Source organism: Populus euphratica, unplaced genomic scaffold (assembly GCF_000495115.2).
Source record: "Populus euphratica unplaced genomic scaffold, PopEup_1.0 scaffold14.1, whole genome shotgun sequence".
Classification (NCBI taxonomy): Eukaryota; Viridiplantae; Streptophyta; class Magnoliopsida; order Malpighiales; family Salicaceae; genus Populus; species Populus euphratica.
In genome coordinates this window covers 1723054-1737726 of record NW_011499876.1, presented here as the reverse complement: position 1 = coordinate 1737726, position 14673 = coordinate 1723054, and the positions used below count along the sequence as shown (strand labels likewise).

The window sequence follows — 14673 nt, the reverse complement described above, 5'->3', positions numbered from 1 at the left end:
AAACAACGTGGCTTAAATATTATTAGGAATAAAATTAAGATTAAAGTACAAATAAATTTAATTCACCTTAAACTATTTTTTAAAAAAATTATTGTTTACATTCACGTAAACAGTGCTAGTGAAATCAATTAACTGCACTGGTTTTTTTGAAAAAAACTGTTAATTAACTGGTTTTTCAAGAGAAAAATGTTTATGTACATTGTGAGTGAATTAAAATTCACTAGAAATTCAGCGTGGAGATCTAGAATATGAATAGCTCTCCCCACCTTTATTCTCTTAGGGCATTATATCATTCAATATATTAAACAAAATTTTAGCTCTTTTGACTAAGAATAGCTCTCCGTCATAAAAATATTGTTTTAGCTCTTCAAAGTGCCTTTAAAGCTATAAAAATAAAGGGATGAAACTCAAATTTCTTTGTCTTTTTATTTTCACTTTCCTTTTTGGCTCTTCCCATGAGATTTCCTACACAGTATTTGGAACAATATAAGCTGAAAAAGGGTAGGCCAATGTTTGGTTTCCACTAAATCATTCTTAACAATATCCTCCAGAACTCTTCCACTAGCTTCTCAACCTTTTCTTCAGTGAGGCCATCAGCATCACCTAGCTCCTTTTGGCTTTTTTCGAGGAATAAACTGGAGGAGAAAACAAATTTTGATAATTCCTCATTGAAATATTGAGTTGTCAAGATAAGCACGCTTCCACAACTGCAAATTCCAACTGAAATGGGCATTCAAGTGATAGGTTGCTTAAATACAATCCAGAAGAAAATTAAAATGATTAAAAGAGAAATAATTGCTTCTTTTATATACCAGTCAATTAAAACTCGAAGCATACATCAACTTTGTGTGGTGAAATATCCCATCATTTATAAAACTTTCGCGCGGAGATATAGGATAAGAATAGCTCTCCCCACCTTTATTCTCTTAGTACATAACATGCATACACCGCAAGTACATTGGTCGATATCATTCAAAAAGTTGACATTTCTGTCTGAAAAAAGAAGCAGCCAGAAGGGCGCTGATGATCAGGCATCAGAGCCAGCATAACAGGACCTCGTGCAGCTTCTTCAGTAGTGAAAATCCCAGTGCTATCATTGATGTCTGTGCTAGTAAAACCTGGACAGACTGCGTTGGTTGCAATTTTGGGGTACTTCTTCGCCAAAATCCTTGTGTAGGCATTAAGAGCAGCCTTGGACACTATATAAGCTGAAAAAAGGGTAGGCCAACGTTTGGTTTCCACTAAATCACTCTTAACATCCTCCAGGAAATCTTCCACCAGCTTCTCAACCTTTTCTTCTGTAACGACATCAACATCACCTAGCTCCTTTTTGGCTTTTTCATTAGGAATAAACTGCAGGAGAAACAAATTTCGGTCGTGAACTTATCCATATATATGTATGCTGATTGGAATATGATAATGAAACTATGTCTACTGCCTGAAAGAGATGGATATGGCGTGTTTACCTTAAGCTTCCCCAGGGTGGAGGAGACATTGACTATTCTTGCAGAACTGGATTGCTCAAGGATAGGAATTAACGCTTCAGTTAGGTGTTTGGTTCCGTAATAATTAGTTCTCAGGCAACTGACTGTTATTTCATAAGTTTGGTTCACAAATTTTTTTTGTGGTACAGCATTTGGACCTGTAATCTGATCAATACTCCAATACAGAAAAACGTTAGAAATTGAAAACATATACTTGTCTTTTCTTTATTTCTTTAATTATAATCGTTATCAACGACATTTATAAGATCATATCACTTTGAGAGACTTACATCTTCAACAGTATATCTAAAGTTCTTCCTGTCTTCTGCTTTAACTCCGCTTCCAAGAACGCCTGCATTGTTCACCGTTTGCGGTTGCCTAAACATATTAGAATCTGTAGACAAGTTACAGTCACAATATACATTTATCAAGACGAAAGAACTCTTTGGAAGGAAATGAGTGTATTACTAATATATCAAGCCTTCCGAATTGGTTTCTGATGAAATTGGCCAAGGAAGCAATACTGAGATCGTCCACCACATCAAGTTGATGCAAAACTACATCAGAAAAACCTGAAACTTTGAGGCTCTTGACAGCTTCAAGACCCCTCTCCTCATCTCTAGCTGTTAAAACCACCAGGACCCCTTTAGATGCCAGCTGCCTGCAAATCTCTAAACCAATCCCTTTATTTGCACCCGTAACGACTGCAATCCTGAAATTTCATATAATAAAAAGAAAGGTATTAGAATATGAAGTTTGTGAGTATATTTTTCGAGTCAACACATGTTGCAGAGGAGAGGTTTCGTAATAAAGAAGTGCCTTTTGGTTGGAAGTACTTCTGCCATTGTTGGCGAGAGCTTCAGATTGTGTGATGCTAGCGAGATAATTGTTGGGACAATTTATAGACATCCATAATAACTAAGAAGATGACAAGTAATAAGAGGGTGGTCACATACGCATGCTATGACCACTTTCGGTTCCCACGTATGCGGTGACCTCAAGAGAGGCAAAAAGTCCCAAATGTTCCCTGACGCACGATTTTTCGATGTAGACATTTGTTGGTATATATATAATCAGAAATTATAGTTGGAAATAAAAAAAATGAAATTTTTTTTTGGTATTATTATAAAAAAAATCATCAACAAAATATACTTATTACTACTAATGTATGTTAGTAAATTTAAAGGTAATATTTAAATTATAACCTAATAAATTAACAACCCCCTCTCTTTTCCTTTTTATTTCTTTCTATTTTTCTTATATAAAGAAACAACACAATCACCCTTCTGTAATTTTTTACAAATTAATTTTTTATCATCATAAATTCAATCATCCTAGTGCTTAGTTTATTATCATCTTTATTCTAGTTTTTTTTTTAAAGATTCGCCGCATCAAGTAAATAAAACGATCCATTTTTTAACTTATTTTTAAAATGTTATTTTCTTGATATTTTTATGTAGTATATGCAATTTGTTTTTGTGTTTACTTGTTTTATATATTTTTTCCATAAAAATTTGTTGTATAAATATATGATTTGTGCATGTTAGGATTTATTTGAGATTTAAAAAAATTATATTTGTTTGTTATTTGATGAAATTGAGTTTGATTTTATGACTTAGGTGTTTTATAATGAAATAAATTATGACATATTTAATTGGTAAGTTTCATATTTTGTGAATTTTATTGTTAAGTTGGTAATTATGATAAATGTGGAGGAATAATTTTTGTAGAAAATTGATGATGATTTAAAGGTACTATTAACATAGATGGAATAAGTTTGAATTAAACCAATGATAATTTATTAGTTGAGTATCAATAATTTGTTTAGTTCACATTATTAATTACTACATATTATTATCAATATTCTATATAAATTTCATATATATAATGAATGATCATTCTTGAATGTATCGAGTTTTACCTGAATGGCTAAGTGGGATGAATTATTATAATGGAGTTGAAGGTTTTAGTAAATACGCACTATCTAATCTAAAAAATATTAGTGGATGAGGTATTAAATGTCCATGTAAAGGTCTAAAAATAAAAAATTTCTTGATTTAGATGTTACAATTATGCATCTTTTATAGAAAGGGTTAATGGAGAAATACTTGTATTAGTTTACACATAGAGAACTAAATGTTTCTTATGAGATCATGGTAGAAAATATGATTGGGTTAACTTTTAGTTCTAGCAAGAGCTATAGATGATAATAGTAATCATTATAGGAGTATGGCTATAAATGCAATGAGAATGAATCAAGGTTATGCAAGTGAATTTTCAATCATAGATGAAGAACCAAATATAGACACAACCAGGTTTTTTAATTTTTTAAAAAATTATGATAAATATTTATAAGATGGATACATAAATCATATTAAATTATCAGTTATCGCACATGTATTCACCATTAAATTAGATCACGGACTGAAAAAGGTTGACTATAATAGAATTATCAAATGGACGAGAAATATTTTACCTTAAAGTAATAGCTAAAAGAGAACTTTTATTATGAAACTCCTTGATCTAGGATACTATAAAATTGACATGTGTCCAAAATTTTGCATGCTGCACTTCCTAGAAAATGTAGATTTGGCCGAATACGGAACCTGTTGACGTGTTGGGCATAAACCCAGAACTAACAGGAGAAAGACTTTTGTCACACATAGAAAACTAAGATACTTTACAATCATTGACAGATTAAAAAGATTATTTATATCTCCAAAAACTACTAAGTACATGACATGACATATGAGATGGATGAAGTCATAATGCGCGCACATTTTCAATGGCAAAGCCTAGAAACAATTTAATAATGGTCATCCTTAATTTTCAATGGAACCACGAAATGTGGATGTTGGGTTGTGTGAAATATGTCGACAAACTTAGTCTGTCAGTAATAACATCAATAATTATTTAAAAAAAAATTTAAAAAAAAATTCTATTTAACAAAAGTCCAAAATAACTAAAATAAATTAAATTGATATAAATCAACACTTAATAGTAATACTCAAGAACTGAGTTGCTTGGAAAAAAGAAGAAAATCAACTCAAACAGATTTGCAACAAATAAATAACACAAAAAAATATAAAACAATAGCAACAAATAAATAAATCAACTAATTTTTTTCACCTAACCTAGAAATCCTATTCTAGAACCCATAATCCAACAAAAAAATAAATTAACAACTAAAATAAATTCAACTAAAATCCAACAAAATTGATCTTATATGAAAAACAAATCCTACAATAACATTCATGTAATTATTAAAAATAAAAAATAAATATAATGAATAAAACATATATAAAATAAAATTTTTACCTTAATTTAACTGTGAGTGAAGTTAAGAAAAGAGAAGAAAATAAGAGGAGAAAATATACCGTGTGTGCGTGTGTGGATGAGGAGAGAAGAGAAAAGAAAAGGTTGATGAGAGAAGAAAAAGACAAAAAAAATGTTGGTGTTTTTATAAAAGAAAAAGAAATAGAAATAGAAACGTGGCTATTATAAAATGAGAGATTTTAGTTTTTTAATTGAGGTATTTTATTAATATTTTTAATTATTTTCACAGTGTTTCCTTACGTGCACGTACTGTGCTTTTGTTCACTGCATTGATTGTAATCTCTTAGCTATATGTAATTATCAGGCATTCGAAAGCAAAGGTTTATATACTTATCCTGTTACGAATTTTTCATGTACTAGGATTAGCGTGTGTATATATATGCACTTGCAAATTCCAACTGAAATGGGCATTCAGGTGAAATCGTTGCTTAAATACAATCCAAAACAGAGAAGAAGAAATGATTTATAGAGAATAACTAATTGATTCTTTTACATATCAGTGATGGCCCGTCCCCCATCTTTATTCTCTTAGTACATAACATGCATACACTGCAAGTACATTGGTTTATATTCAAAAGTTGACATTTCTGTCTGAAAAAAAAAGCAGCCAAAAGGGCACTAATGATCAGGCATCAGAGCCAGCATAGCAGGATCTCGTGCAGCTTCTTCAGTAGTTACGCTTCCAGTGTTATAATTAAAGTCCGAGCAAGTAAAACGAGGACAAACTTCATTGATTGCGATTTTGGGATACTTCTTCGCCAAAGTCCTTGTGTAGGCATTTTGAGCAGCCATGGACATAATATAAGCTGAAAAAAGGGTAGGCCAATGTTTGGTTTCCACTAAATCATTCTTAAGATCCTCCAGGAACTCTTCCACCAGCTCCTCAACTTTTTCTTCTGTGAGGCCATCAACCATCACCTAGCATCTTTTTGGTTTTTTCATTAGGAAATTAGGAATAAACTGCAGGAGAAACAAATTTTGGTAGTGAACTTTTCCATATATATATGTATGCTGATTGGAATATGATAATGAAACTATATCTACTGCCTGAAAGAGATGGATATATATGGCGTGTTTACCTTTAGCTTCCCGAAGGAGGAGGAGACATTGACTATTCTTGCAGAATTGGATTGTTCAAGGATAGGAATTAATGCTTCAGTTAGCTGCTTGATTCCAAAATAATTTGTTCTCAGGCAACTAATTGACATTTCATAAGTTTGCTTCATAAGTTTTCTTTGCGATGCAGCATTTACACCTATAATCTGATCAATAATCCAATAAAGCAAAACGTTAGAGATTGAAAACATATATACCTGTATTTTTTTTCCAAGTTCAGAATTCCATTATCATCAATGTCAACGAAATTTATAAGAAGATAGTATTACTTTGAGAGACTTACATCTTCAACACCTAATCTTAACTTCTTCCAGTCATCTTCTTTAATTTCTGTTCCAGCAATGCCTGCATTGTTCACCTGTCGCGGTTTCCTAAACATATTAGAATTTGTAGACCAGTGCCAGGAACACATAAATTTATTAAGAAGTAAAGAACTACTTGGAAGCAATAGAGAACATTACCAATATATCAAGCCTTCCGAATTGGTTTCTGATGAAATTGGCCAAGGAAGCGATACTGAGATCGTCCACCACATCAAGTTGATGAAAAACTACATCAGAAAAACCTGAAACTTTGAGGCTTTTGACAGCTTCAAGACCCCTCTCCTCATCTCTAGCTGTTAAAACCACCAGGACCCCTTTAGATGCCAGCTGCCTGCAAATCTCTAAACCAATCCCTTTATTTGCACCCGTAACGACTGCAATCCTGAAATTTCATACAAAAAAAAAGGTATTAGCATATGAAGTTTGTGAGTGTATTTTTCGAGTCAACACATGTTGCAGAGGAGAGGTTTCGTAATAAAGAAGTGCCTTTTGGTTGGAAGTACTTCTGCCATTGTTGGCGAGAGCTTCAGATTGTGTGATGCTACCGGGATAATTGTTGGGACAATTTATAGATATCCATAATAGCTAAGAAGATGACAAGTAAGAAGAGAGAAGTCACGTATGTTGTGACCCCTTTTGGTTCCCACGTATGCAGTGACCTCCAAATAGCCAAAAAGTCCAAAATGTTCACTCACGAGGCTTGTTCAATGTAGATATTTGTCGGTAATACTTAAAAAATTACAGGTGAAAATAAAAAGACGACAAAAAAAATTGTCATTATTATGGAAGGAATTACCAATAAAATATATTTGTTGCTAATATATATTAATAAATTTATTAATAATATTTAAGTTATAATATGATAAATTACCCCTCCACCTTTCCTCCTCTTTAGCCCTTCTTTTTCTTCTTTTATTTTTATAAAAATTAAACTTTTATCATTACAAATTCAGGTACTCCAATATTTACTTTATTAGTATTTCTATTCTAATTTGTTTTTTAAATTTTACCATATCAGGTAAGTAAAAATATATATTTTTTAACCTATTTTTAAATATTATTTTTTGATATTTTTATGTAATATATATATATATATATAGTTTATTTTTTTATGTTTACTTGTTTTACAAATTCTTTCCATAGAAATTTATTTTAAGATTCGCCACATCAAATAAATAAAACTTTAATATTCTTACAGTTAGACCCCTATTCATCAAATTAAACCTCCTAAAAAATCAATTAAGTCCTCAGATTTTAATTAATTAACACCTAAATTGATTTTAAAAACTGATTTTCCTTTCAATTAAGTTCTTAATAAGATTAATTAAGTCTTTCAAAATTCTTTTTTATTTCTTACCTATCTAAATTTGATTTCTTTACCTCAAATAAAAATATTTTCACCAATGAAACCCTTTGTTAATTTAAATAGGGTTGCCAATTTCGCTAATCTTATATATTTTTATTTTATAATTTTTTCACTTGTTATTTTGATCTTTCACCACCAACTTCGACAATCTTCTAAGCTTTCTTCTTATATATCCTTTTGTGTTTCGGATTTTTTTTCTATTTTCTTGATTTTTTTATAAAGTTAAAAGTAGGTAATAACATAAAATATTAGGCTAGGCATCTAGTTTTATGAGAAAACATGTTAGAGGTCTAAGAGAGCCTTATCAAATGTTGGACCATATACTCCAATACTAGATGGATATTAGTATGGATTTTATGTTAAGCTTAGCTTGTAACTAATGAACCATGAATTTTATTTTTATTATTGTGAATAAATTCTCAAAGATGCCCATTGCATAGTTTGTTAGAAGACCATGAATGTGTCCCATATAGCCCACATTTCCTTCAATAAGGTGGTTTGTTTATATGACATTCTTAAATCTATCACTTAAGATAAAGATGTGAAGTTTATGGATAACTTTTGGAAGATTTTCTAAACAAAGATTGAGAACTCAACTGAACTTTAATGGTATATATCATCCTCATACAGATAAGCAAACTATGCTGGTTAATCATAGCCTTGACAACTTGTTGTAGAGTTTAGTAGGAGGCAAGCCAAAAAAATTAGATATGACATTGCTGCAAGTAAAATTTGCTTATAATATGTCTCAAAATCATACTACCCAAATAAATTCATTTGAGATTGTTTATGGAAAAAACCTTTTAAGAGTATTGAAGTTGATGCATGTTTCTTATATCAAATGACCTAGTATTTAAGCTAACAATATAACAGATTACTTGTATAGTATTCAAGAGCAAGTTAACAAGATAATTACTAATAATAATGTCAAATATAAGATCCTGACTAATACTAATTACTAATAATAATGTCAAATATAAGATCCTGACTAATACTCATCATATGAGAGTAGTGTTTGAGGTTAGTGATTTAGTATAGCAATACTTACTCGTGACAGAGTTCTAGTGGGCAAGTACAACAAACTGAAATAAATGAAGGTAGGACCTCATAAGATGTTGTAAAAGATAAATTCTTATACACACTGCCTTTCTATCTATCTAAATTTTTTTGAAGTTTTAATGTTCAACACTTGACACCTTATCCAGAGGATAAACAAAATTTGAGGATGAGCTCTCTCTATCTTAGAAAGAATGATGCAGTTGAACTTGTAAAAGCTGAAAATTCTTAGCATTTAGGTGTGAGTCTGACATAACTAAATAAAAATTTGATTTAGAAAGACTATTTGAATAGCCTAACATATACTTATTTATGGACTATTAGGCTCATTTAAGGACCAAAAGGAGGTATAGTAGCACTAAAATAGATTAGCAACTTAAAACTATGATAACAAGATATCCAACTTTTAAATCAAATTAAAAAAATTTCAGGTGAATCTGAAAAAAAAAATTTCTATTGAAAGCCATTCTGTCTCTTATTGGACCATTAGATCTCTCAAAATTAGATCTAAAAATTGTTATTAAGACTAATTTTGTTATTTTTTCTATGATTTTTTGGATTTATTATTTTTATTTGGATTTTATTTTAATCTCCTTTGAGTTGTTTTCTAGTAGAGATAAAGACTTATAATTTGCTTAAAGGTATTGGAAATCTCTTGAGAATGCAACCACTATATATTTATTTAAAAAATAAAATAAAATAATAAATTTATGTTTCATATCTATAATTGTTTTTACTAATTAGAATTTATATATTTTCTATGTTATTATTGTACCATTACTGTTTGCTTATATCACGTGGTGGGGAGTGCTTTCAGAAATATAGAGTTGTGAAGATAAACACTTCCAAAACGGCAAGTTCCAACTGAGATCGATAAGCATTCAGGTGATATTATCGTTGCTCCAGAGTAGAAGAAATAATTGTTTCTTTGACATGTCAGTGATGGCTAGTTCTCAATTGAAACTTGAAGCATCCATCAACTTTAAACGGCAAAATATCCCATCTTTAATTAGAAATTCAGCGTGGAGATACAGAATATGAATTGCTCTCCCCACCTTTATTCTCTTAGGGCATTATATCATTCAATACATTAAACAAAATGTTAGCTCTTTTGACAAAGAACAACTCTCCAACATAAAATTCTGTCTTTTTATTTTCACCTTCCTTTTGGCTATTCCCATGAGATTTCCTATACAGCCTTGGAAACAATGTAAGCTGAAAGAGGGTAAGCCAATGTTTCGTTTCCACTAAATCATTCTGAACAATATCCTCCAGAACTCTTCCACCAGCTTCTCAACCTTTTTTTTAGTGAGGCCATCAGCATCACCTAGCTCCTTTTGGCTTTTTTCGAGGAATAAACTGAAGGAGAAAACAAATTTTGACAATTCCTTGTTGAAATATCTAGTTGTCAAGATAAGAATGTTGGTGGGAGAAACCACTTGTGGTGGCTTTGAAACACTCGGAGGGGATAAAACACACTCTTTTATTTCAAGAACAACAAGCTTACAATAATGAAAAGCTTACAATAACAACCCCTCTTTCTTTCTCTCTTTCTCTCTAGTGTTTCTCTCAATCTCTCCACACATAATTGCATACACTTAGCTACCTATTTATACACGAATTCAAAACAAGAAAATTCAACCTTCAAGTGTGAAGGCGGTTGTGGCCGACGGTGTGAAAGTGGCCGGCGGCTAGTGGCTGGCGGCTGGACGGTTGGGCGGTGACAGCTGGTGGTTGCCTTTCTTGACCTTCTAGATTGAGTTTTATTTCAACAAATCTCCCCCTTAAACTCAATCGAGGGATGTCATTTCAAGCATGAATTTCAATCTGATAAATACTTCTCTTTTCAATGGTTTGGTAAAGATATCTGCAACTTGATCATCTGTCTTGCAGGATATCAGCTCGACTTCTTTATTCTTTACATGCTCTCGGATGAAGTGATGACGTGTATCAATATGTTTACTTCTTTCATGATACACCGGGTTCTTTGCCAATGCAATCACTGATCGATTATCGATATAAATCTCTGTAGGATTTTCTTGGGGAAATCCCAAAAACTTCAGCAAATTCCTTAACCATATTAAATGGCATACAGCTAAGTTGGCAGCAACATACTCAGCTTCACAACTTGATAACGTGACAATCGATTGCTTCTTAGATGACCATGTGAAAGATGTATCTCCTATGAAAAATACAAACCCTGTTGTACTTTTTCTTTCATCCAGATCTCTACCCCAATCACTATCCGAGTAGCCAGTAAGATTAAAATTTGTACTTGAGGTATAAAACATACCTTCATTTATTGTGCCTTTGATGTAGCGAAGAATTCTCTTGGCTGCATTCAAATGAGACTGGTCTGGCTTCTCCATATATCTGTTGATCAATCCGACTCCATAGAGTATATCTGGTCTGGTACATGTCAAGTACCTTAAGCTTCCTACTAAGCTTTTGAAGTAAGTTGGATCAACATTTCCAACTTTACTTTTCCTCAATTCCACTCCATTCTCAACTAGAGTTGATACCAGATTGCAGCTTTCCATCTTGAACCTTTCAAGAATATCTTTGGCATAATCGCTTTGGGATACAAAAATCCCTTCTTCTTTCTGCACCACTTCTAAGCCAAGAAAATGTGTCATCAGACCAATGTCTGTCATCTCAAACTCTTGTACCATGCTTTTCTTGAAGTCTTCGAACATGGTAGGATTGTTGCCGGTGAATATCAAGTCATCAACATATAGGCACACAAATAATATGCTGCCATCTGCTTCTTTCTTCACATAAATTGCATGTTCATATGGACATTTTTTAAATCCATTGTCTTGAAAATACCTGTCAATTCTAGTATTCCAAGCACGCGGAGCTTTCTTCAAACCGTAGATCTCTTCTTCAACTTGTATACTTTGCCTTCATTTTCAGCATCAATGTATCCAAGTGGTTGTTCAACATAGATCTCTTCTTCTAGGAAGCCATTCAGAAATGCTGACTTCACGTCGAGTTGATAGATCTTCCATCTATGTTGTGCTGCCAGTGAGATCATCAGTCTGATTGTCTCTAGTCGGGCTACTGGAGCAAACACTTCTCCATAGTCAATGCCTTCTCTCTGTTTGTAGCCTTTCGCCACTAATCTTGCTTTGTATCTTTGCACTTCTCCTTTTGCATTCTTCTTTTTCTTGTAGACCCATTTGACACTTATTGCTTTCTTGTTTTTTGGTTGATAAGTCAGCTTCCACGTATCATTCTTCTCAATGGCATGTATTTCTTCATCCATTGCTTTTATCCACTTCTCTTCTGTGATAGCTTCATTGAAGCTAAGTGGGTCACTATCTGCAAAGAAATAAAATAAAGTTGTATCTTTCATAACTTGAGTGGCGTCATACAACTATTCTAGATTTCTCATCCTTCTTGGTCCTTCTGATGAGGATGCTGATGATGGTTCTGATGATGATGGTGTTGATGATGATTCAGATGTGTTTCTCCTGTTGAATACAGGAAATCTGTGTACCGGACTTTGTGGCTCATCTTCTGGTACTATTGGACCTTCTGCAAGTACTGTTGGTACTTCTTCATCTTCAAGGATCAAATCAGTGCTAATCCATTTAACTGCTTCTTGGTCATCATTCCATTGCTAAGTTTTATCTTCTTCAAAGATAACATCTCTACTCATAATTACCTTCTTGGTGATGGGATTATACAGCTTGTATCCCATCTTTCTCTCACCGTATCCGACAAATATGCATTTCTCGCTTTTATCATCAAGTTTGGTCCTTCTTGCATCTGGGATCTTTGCATATGCCACACAACCAAAGACTCGAAGATGAGTAACACTTGGTTTGTGACCACTCCATGCTTCTTGTGGAGTGACAGCTTGCAAACTTCTGGTTGGCCAACGGGTCAGCAAATATATTGCACATGATACAGCTTCAATCCAGTATTGCTTGGGCAGCTTCTTTTCTTTGAGTCGACTTATTGTCATATCAAGAATTGTTCGATTATCCTTATATCCATAATACAGGCACTTATTGGCATCTTTCATGCCAGTCCAGCGTATTGTTCAAGCCCACGTCCACGCATTTCCAGCTTAAATATTAATCTCCAAATTAATTAATACTCCTATAATATTATTTTTCATCCAATAATAAAAGTGTTTTTAACTAGTTTTCACATTAATTAATTTAGATTAAATTCATGCCCGGTTTTAAAAACATATATATATATATATATATATATAATAAAATAGATTTAATTAAGACCCTCGTGTAGCTATCACTCGGAGGACGCTTCCAACGCCAAGTGCTCAAATATTCCAAAGCTATGAATCTTTACATCTTTCCTTGTCACCTACATACTCACGGCTTTATGTGTAAAAGGGCATTGATTAATTACAACATTCAGCTCGATCTTAATTGCCATGAAAAACAAAGATATCATGATTCAGAGCTAGGCATTAGCTTAGCAAATTAATATCTAGCAATAGCAAGAACAAGAAGGCAATTAAATCCACCAAACTGATATCATGTGGCTCTTTGGATTCTCCACCAAACATCCAAGAAATCTGTGGATAATTGGAGCCATATCCCTAGTAATCCTTGTAATCACAGCCTTGAGGAGATATTTCATGCACCTTGATCATAAAAAAGCAAGTGATGATCGTGATCATCGCTGCACTGCTGCTGTCCAAGTTACAGGAAGAGTAGTAGAGCAAGAAGAAGTGGTTACCAAGTGGTGCCCCGGTGTCATACGGACTTACGCACTCGAGGAGTTGAAGATGGCGACAAGGGATTTTCGAATTCGGATAGGGGTTGGAGCTACTTCTTTTGTTTATCTTGCAGATCTTGGGGATGGACGATTCGGGGCCGTGAAGAGAGTGATGGAGGATAGAGGTGGGAGCAAGAAGATATTCTTGGATGAAGTCTCAGTCTTGTTACGGATTTCTCATCCAAATTTAGCCAGGTTGATGGGTTTCTGCTTGGAAAAAGGTATGCCAACTCTTCTTAATTTTATATATTCTTCTTCAACCTTTCATCACTTCAGTTTATTAATCACGTATATGCATGCCAGTTGATTATTCTTGGAAAAACGTTGGTTTGATGAATCCTAGGGTTCGTATAGGTCCCACGAGTGTGTCACTGCAAGGGTTAGACAACAACTTACAGATTTAGCCCTACTCTCCCAAGGATCATTTTACATCCCAAGATTAAGAGGCAAACAAATGTTCCAAATCCAAAAACTAGGCGAACTAACACTAATTTAACGGGTCTCTGCAGGAGAACAACTTCTTCTACTAGAGTATGTCCCAAACAAGACTCTCTTTGACAGGATCCATACTTACCATGGCCAATCCTCGGGTATTCTTTCATGGTCTAGCCGCTTAAGCATTGCACTTGACATTGCTCGAGCGCTCGATTACCTCCACTCGCGAGCTGATCCAACCATCATTCACAGGGATGTCAAGTCCTCTAACATCCTCTTAGTTGACGATGACCACGCCAAGTTAGCCGACTTCGGGCTATGCAAGTTAGGCTATGACAGACCAGACTCAGAAACTAGCACCACTCCTAGTACTTCTCCAACTAGCATCAAGGGCTCTTTCGGTTATATTGACATCAACTACCTCAATACAGGCCTTGCAACACCCAAGATTGATGTTTATAGCTACGGGGTGCTACTACTTGAGCTCATCACAGGCCTCAAATCAATACAAGGTTCTGTGACGCTTGCTGAATGGACCGAGGAGTGGAGGAAGAGTGATGATGTAGAAGTTTGGGCTAATCTACTGGATCCAAAACTTAATGGGAATGCGAATTTGGAGCAGTTAAGTGTATTGATCCATGTAGCCAATTTGGCTCTACTAGAGAATTCCGAAGGGAGACCAGAAATGGGGCAGATTGTCGATAGAATTCTAAGTTGTATGGAACCTCAACCCAATCCCCACTTGTTGTCAGTATAAAACCTTACATGCACATCCTCTGCTTTTGTTCACTGCATTGATTGT

General features: G+C 33.7%; 2 protein-coding genes across 6 annotated transcripts in view; one reads left to right on the top strand and one right to left on the bottom strand.

Annotated features, from left to right (window-relative positions):
• Positions 1-780: 780 nt before the first annotated feature.
• The window catches only part of LOC105128489 ((+)-neomenthol dehydrogenase-like), a 15808-nt gene continuing 1915 nt past the window's right edge, over positions 781-14673 (bottom strand). The window contains exons 1-5 of one of the 2 annotated variants that reach the window (XM_011030194.1): positions 6746-6830; positions 6398-6641; positions 6220-6294; positions 5900-6082; positions 781-1353 (exon numbers count right to left, since the gene is read on the bottom strand). In XM_011030194.1, the coding sequence (XP_011028496.1) occupies positions 973-1353; positions 5900-6082; positions 6220-6294; positions 6398-6641; positions 6746-6771 (909 nt within the window). In that variant the 5' untranslated portion in view covers positions 6772-6830 and the 3' untranslated portion in view covers positions 781-972. Of the gene's footprint in view, positions 1354-1466; positions 1650-5899; positions 6083-6219; positions 6295-6397; positions 6642-6745; positions 6831-14673 lie in introns of those variants that run through there. The other variant, XM_011030192.1, reaches the window with a different exon arrangement.
• Positions 12937-14673, top strand: part of LOC105128490 (pto-interacting protein 1-like) — a 16732-nt gene continuing 14995 nt past the window's right edge. Inside the window, exons 1-2 of one of the 4 annotated variants that reach the window (XM_011030197.1) lie at positions 12937-13631; positions 13946-14022. In XM_011030197.1, coding sequence (XP_011028499.1) covers positions 13195-13631; positions 13946-13994 — 486 coding nt within the window. In that variant the 5' untranslated portion in view covers positions 12937-13194 and the 3' untranslated portion in view covers positions 13995-14022. Of the gene's footprint in view, positions 13658-13945; positions 14643-14673 lie in introns of those variants that run through there. The other 3 variants (XM_011030195.1, XM_011030196.1, XM_011030198.1) reach the window with 3 other exon arrangements.